The 6,962-nt window shown below is 24.6% G+C and overlaps 1 protein-coding gene across 1 annotated transcript; it reads left to right on the top strand.

Annotated features, from left to right (window-relative positions):
- Positions 1-1,604: 1,604 nt before the first annotated feature.
- LOC101509866 (cytochrome P450 85A-like) lies at positions 1,605-5,971 on the top strand. Its single transcript, XM_004507235.4, has 9 exons — positions 1,605-1,942; positions 2,645-2,966; positions 3,349-3,504; positions 3,881-4,126; positions 4,380-4,466; positions 4,560-4,638; positions 5,252-5,358; positions 5,456-5,580; positions 5,737-5,971. The coding sequence occupies exons 1-9, from the start codon at positions 1,755-1,757 to the stop codon at positions 5,822-5,824; spliced, it is 1,398 nt and encodes a 465-aa protein (XP_004507292.1). The 5' UTR covers positions 1,605-1,754; the 3' UTR covers positions 5,825-5,971.
- Positions 5,972-6,962: the final 991 nt, after the last annotated feature.

The raw sequence follows: 6,962 nt of genomic DNA, 5'->3' as shown, positions 1-6,962 counted from the left end.
CTAGGAAATACAAAATCCAAAGAGGTTGAAACTGCAAGAAGGGTGAGTCTAAAATTTCAAAGTTGCAGTTAGTATATTTAGAAGTTAGAAAGGGAACCAAATGTATTTTTCCTTTCTCTCTCTCCGCACATATTCACATGGTAACCTTAGGAAAAAATGTCTTGTAGTGAGATTATGCAATTGCATGAGCAGATCTTATTGACACACATGTGAAGTTTATGACCCCCCTTTTCTTTTTGGTCCAATAGGGTGCTCTGCATGTGCCTATTCTTAAAAGATAAATTCTATTTCCTCTGTTCGTTTCATTTTAAAATTAATTTTTAAATATTTTTTTTAAAAGATTATATCTTATTATTTAAAAATTATAAAAATTAAAATAGTATTTAATAAAATATTAATGAAATAAATGTTTTTTTCTCCTTCTACCTTTAAATAAATTACATAAATTATATTGTTTCAATTCGTTAATTAACATAACTTCTAAATAATATAATTTTATATTTCATTGAAATATAATAAAAGAGAATGTAATATTGTAATCATATTCAAGAAAGTGGCTGTCAAATAATATAGAAGATAATTATTACGCAATACTATGATTGATAATATTATTAAAATATAAATTATAGTATTATAATCATAGGTTGAATTCACTTTAAATAATTACTCTTAAAAAATAATTTTCATTTAAAAAAAAAAATTCATTTCTTTACGAGAATTATTTATGAACTTTAATTTATCACTAATAAAAAAATTAAATTTTTTATTCAATTATTTATTTCTATAGAGTTTAATTTTGTTAATATAAAATTAATTTATGTAATCTTTAACAAAATCATATAATTTATAAGAATATTGGGTCAAACAACTAACAAAAATAACTTCTACAAAAAAAAAATATCTAAATCACTAACAACATTTGATATTATATTTAACATAAACTTCAATATATAAATCATGCGTGTTATATATAATTTGTCAAACACTCTTTTAAACTGATCATGTTAAAAATCATTTATAATTGATATAAACGAATATTAATAAATTTTTTTTTTATAGATAGATGCAATTAAATACTTTATAATATATATTAATTTTTCCTATATTTAAAAGAAATTAGTTTAATTGTTAGATTTAAAGTTTTAATTTGATAATTTTTTATTGACTTTTGAAATGTTTATATGTGTATTGTAGTGTGTTTTTGACTTTTTGTTTTTAATAATTAATGTTGATTTCAAAATATAGATGTAAAATGTTCTAACTCATGATCAAATTAATTATACTATTATTATTTTAGCATTTAAACTAATTTTATTTTTCTGTAAAAAAACTTCAAAAAAAAATTTATGACAAAAAAAGTTAGGCCAAACACAACCTAAACAAGGGTATGAATTTTTTAGGTATAAATTATTGTACACTGCAGGGTCTTTTTTGTTAACTTCTTCACTTCCCTTAAATCCTTCATTTAAAAGCCAACCACCCTTTATTTTATTTTTCCTTCTTTCAATCTCTTGATTCAATTTTATTCATTAATGTTGTTTCATTTTTTTTATCACCAAAGCTTTTAATAGAGTACCTTGAAGAGTGTGATTTTATTTTTGTCTCTATGGTAATTATTCTTATATGCAAAGTATAGTTTCAAGGGCCTATATATATGTGTATGTTTTTGTGCACTCTTTAGGTAACTAAACTTAAGTGGAGTGTACCTTCTTTTCTTTAAGTATTTGTGAGTTGAGTTTTGAGTGAGAGCATCAATGGCTTTTTTCATGGCAATTGTTGGTATATTCTTAGTTCTCTGTTTTTGCTCTGCCCTTTTGAGGTGGAATGAAGTTAGATATAGAAAGAAAGGTTTGCCACCTGGCACTATGGGGTGGCCACTTTTTGGAGAGACAACTGAATTTCTTAAACAAGGTCCAAACTTTATGAAAAACCAAAGAGCAAGGTAACTACTACTTCATTCATATGAGTTTCAATCATGTTTAGATTGTATTTGTCTCATGAAGTTTTCCTTTGTTCACTTGCACAAGTTCAAAAAAGTGATTTTTATGCTTCTATGGAGTTAGCTTGACATGTTTCATAATTAAAAGCTTGAGTTTGACAAAATTACAATGTAATATTATAATTTTGTTAGAATTTATGTTTCAAGAATTTTAAATAAATCATAGTGTCACAAGTAGCAAATTTAAATATTCACTTGGTTTAGTTCATTCCTTCAATGGCACAATAGGTATTAGGCCTAGCATATTCTATTTCAAGAGAGTAAAATTTTGGAAGTTTAAATTTTTTTTATTTTTATTTTAAATTTAAAATTCAATTTTTTTTAGAAAATAACAATAATAATAATTAATTATAAAATAAAAACTTTGGTGGAGAGCTTGAGGTATGAAGTAAATTGAAAAAAATTATGTACAAAAATGAGCTAAAAGACTTATAATTTAATGGTACTATTCTCTCCTTAGAGAATGATTTATGACATGCACACACATCATACCTATATGAAATATCATTTTCTTATTTAATGATGTTTCTTAAATTAGTCAAACTTTGTATGATGTAAGCACTGTGAATGCATGTACTTTAAAGTTTTACCTCATTAGAAATCATTTTTAATTAATATTTTTTTTTACCTTTTGTAAAATGGCAGGTATGGAAGTTTTTTCAAATCACATATACTTGGTTGTCCTACCATTGTCTCAATGGATCCAGAACTTAATAGATACATCTTAATGAATGAAGCAAAAGGTCTTGTTCCTGGATATCCTCAATCTATGTTAGATATTTTAGGAAAATGTAATATTGCAGCTGTTCATGGCTCCACTCACAAGTACATGAGAGGAGCACTTCTTTCCATTATTAGCCCTACAATGATCAGAGATCAAATTTTGCCAAAAATTGATGAGTTTATGAGTGATTTCCTAAGCAATTGGGATGACAAAATCATCAATATTCAAGAGAAAACTAAAGAGGTTTGTTCTATTATTTTAATACAAAATTTCAATTATTTAGAGTTAAATATCTTTAAATCCTAAAATATAGACAAAAATTGGTTTAAAAAATAGGTTATGTGCTTCAAATTTTAAACTAAATATATTTATTTTTTTCGACTCATTTTTATTTATATTTTAAGATAAAATAATATATTTTAATATTTATAAAAATTTAACAAACTTTTTAGCCCCTAAAAATATAGTCTTTTTAAAAAGCAAAATAACTACTAAAAATGAATAGTTTGTTTAAAAAACTAAATTTGAAGGTTGTAATTTTGTAACTGCTGAAATAATATTTAATCTAAAATTTATTATTCAAATTTCTAACATAGACTTTTAAAATTTTCAATCATTTGAACAGATGGCCTTCCTCTCATCTCTGAAGCAGATTGCTGGGATTGATATAGAATCAAGCTCACTTGCTGACTCTTTCAAAACAGAGTTTTTTAAGCTTGTTTTAGGAACCATTTCCCTACCTATTAATCTTCCTGGAACAAATTACCACAGAGGATTTCAGGTTTGATCATTGATCCTTTTTTCTACTTTGGTTTTTTTTTATAAGTCATTAATACAAACACGAACACCAAATACGACACTTGACATATGAACAATAGTAAAAATTTAAAAAGTTTTACAGTAAATTCTTTATATAATCATATCTATATGTATCTTATGGTGTCAGACATAACATATGTCACACACTAAACACGTCTTTAATTTGAAGTTGATGTTATATTTATTTGTTAGTTTACATAAAAATTTAGACCATATTATGCTTGAATTACTTTGATTTAATTTTCTTAAAAAGTTAAAATTTGCATCTATTTGGTTAAAAAACATTGTAATTTTTTTTTCAAGATTTTGATAGAGAAATATTTAACTATGTGATGCAGGCAAGGAAGAATATAATAAGCATTTTGAGTAAGGTACTTGAAGAAAGAAGAGAATCAAATGAAACTCACAAAGACATGCTTGGTTTTTTAATGGCAAAAGATGAAAATAGGCACATGCTAAATGATGAAGAAATAATTGATTTAGTGATTACACTTATGTATTCTGGTTATGAAACTGTTTCAACCACATCAATGATGGCTGTGAAGTATCTCCATGATCATCCCAAAGCTCTTCAAGAACTTAGAGTGAGTAGAAAATTATATTAATTGTTCCCGTAAATATAATCAATTTTTTTGGTACAAATATAATATTTTTGAAATGTGACATTGTGATTTTTGAAGTTTATACCACTATAATGCACCAATTTGACTTTAATTCTCGACAATATTACAAATGTCTAGAATTGTGGAGCAATTAATATTTAAATTATTGGTTACAATGTTTATTTTTATGCTTTCTATTCTAACTATGTGATCTATGAATTTTTTTTTTTAATAGAAAGAGCATTTGGCAATAAAAGAGAGGAAGAAGCCAAATGAACCAATTGATAGCAATGATATCAAATCAATGAGATTTACTCGTGCGGTAAGATTGTATGCTTTTTCAATGACTATATTATATTTATTTAATTCTTATAATTAATTATTGCTAATTAATTTTTTTATTTACATTTTTCAGGTGATTTTTGAGACATCTAGATTAGCCACAATAGTAAATGGAGTTCTAAGGAAAACCACTCAAGATATGGAATTAAATGGTATGTTTTATTTGTGGCCCGTCTAGTTTATGTTGTGTTTATGGGCTCAATAAGATTTTTTTTTCTTTTTTTTTTCTGAGCTAATTTTTTAACATCAATAAAAAATGGAGGATATTTTCTTGCCTCCTATGTCACTTCAAAAATATACATTCAAAAAATTATCATTTTCCGCACTTCAAATGTGTTTTATTGAATAAAAGCAACAAAAAAAAAAGTTCATCTAAAATCACGTGTGATTTGTTTTAAAATGTGGAATAAATAAAATTCTCCCCCAAAAAATAAAATTTTAATTTAAAATATAAAAATAATTATTTATGAAAAAAAGTTGTATCCTTCTTTAGGATATTGATAATACACCTGTCAATTTGCACATCAATTCAACAACCCTACAAAGACAACACTATAAAACAAGTTTTCCAGATAAGAATGTGCCTTTCCCCGAAATTTCTTTATCCTTTTAGCATTAATTTTATTAAATAATATGCTTAGAGCTGTCAAAAAGAAATTTGAAAAATAAAAGAATTGGATGAATTAATTGGGGGACTTAAATAATTCAGCATATTATTATTGTTGTAATTAAAAAAATGTTACTAATTTAAGTTTTTATTTTCAGGCTACTTTATTCCTAAAGGGTGGAGAATATATGTGTATACAAGAGAGATAAATTATGACCCTTTTCTATATGCTGACCCACTAACATTCAATCCATGGAGGTGGATGGTTAGTACATAAATATTATTATTATTTTGCCGATTAATTAAAAAAATTATTTAATTACAATTAGCATATATTGATATTATTCAAATTTAATATGCAGGATAAGAGTCTAGAGTCACAAAATTACTTTTTAATATTTGGAGGTGGCACAAGACTTTGTCCAGGAAAAGAATTGGGAATCACTGAAATTTCAACATTTTTACACTACTTTGTAACTAGATACAGGTGATTAATTTAATATTCAAAATCTACACCTTAATCTAGATTCTCCAAACAAACAAAGAATTATCCATAAATAAAGACTAGTTTGTTTATTTTGAAACATTATAATATAATTATGGAGATTCTGACATGTTATTATATAATTAATGTTGATTGTAGGTGGGAAGAAGTAGGAGGAGATAAACTAATGAAATTTCCTAGAGTTCAAGCACCAAATGGATTGCACATAAGAGTTTCATCTAACTAGCCAGTGACTTTATGTACAGTAATAATAATAATATAATATTAATAAAACAATAATACTTATAATGAGATGTAGCAGATTGTTTTAGGATTGTGTATGATAATGTTTTGACAAATATTAGAATAAAATTCGTTTTTCTTCTTTCTCTAATTTATTTGTTTTAGCTTCTTTTCCCCTCAAACAAATTTTATGGATTAAAATCATCTTGTTTTTTTTCTTTTTATAAATAAATTATTAATTTTTATAAAATTTTAAATTTCATTTTAGTAAATTCAGTTATCATGTAGATTCAATATTTGACTTTTTTACTAGTGGATCGAACGGTTAGAATTGTCCAATTATTTGTTCAATGTGAGGTGAAGTAGATTGAATTATGAAAAACTTGACTATCTCTAATTAATTAACCTCTTTTTTACTCAATAAAAATTATGTCATATATATCCTTAATAATTAAAATGGTGATACTATCGATATTTTCATCACAATAAAGGCTAGTCATATATGGATCCACCTCACCCAATGTAAGAACAATTACAATTGGCATTTGTTTTAGAAAACTCTACCAAAAAGTTCGAAAAGTATAAAAGTAAAATACTATAATTTAATGTAATAGCCCTTTATTTAATATGGTTTTTATTTATTTATTTATTATTTTGACTTAAATGTATTTAATATGGTTATTTATTTATTTATTTATTTATTTATTATTTGCTTATGTTAATGTAATTATACATGTCGTTTAATCATATTAATGTGAATATTTATATATTTAAATAATAAATATAATTTTAAATAATGAGATTTATGAATCCAAAAACTCTAAATTGATATTTTTTTCTCCCAATTTTATTAACTTGGAGTCTGGAAAAGTAACAATAAAATATGATTTTGAAGAAATGTCTTCCCACATCACTAAAATTGGGAGTAGTAATCAATAACGGTTCATCGATACTTTGTGCATCAATTGATAGATGTATTGTCAATCCACTTTGCCTACTTTATTAACACGAACCAAAATCTTAAAAATAAAAAATAAAAAGCAAAATAAAAAAATTAAGTAACCTCACTATTTTTATTTTTTTTTTACTAAGTAACCTCACTATATATATATATATATATATATATATATATATATATATAT

The sequence above is a fragment of the Cicer arietinum genome, chromosome 2 (genome assembly GCF_000331145.2).
Source record: "Cicer arietinum cultivar CDC Frontier isolate Library 1 chromosome 2, Cicar.CDCFrontier_v2.0, whole genome shotgun sequence".
Taxonomy (NCBI): Eukaryota; Viridiplantae; Streptophyta; class Magnoliopsida; order Fabales; family Fabaceae; genus Cicer; species Cicer arietinum.
Note: the sequence above shows the minus strand (reverse complement) of the source record. Positions and strands in the feature narration are given on the sequence as shown.

Coding starts and splice junctions, on each gene's coding strand:
- LOC101509866 (XM_004507235.4), top strand. CDS start 1,755: ATGGCTTTTTTCATGGCAATTGTTGGTATATTCTTAGTTCTCTGTTTT. Junction 2,967..3,348: donor TTCAAGAGAAAACTAAAGAG/GTTTGTTCTATT, acceptor TCATTTGAACAG/ATGGCCTTCCTCTCATCTCT. Junction 4,127..4,379: donor AAGCTCTTCAAGAACTTAGA/GTGAGTAGAAAA, acceptor TTTTTTTAATAG/AAAGAGCATTTGGCAATAAA.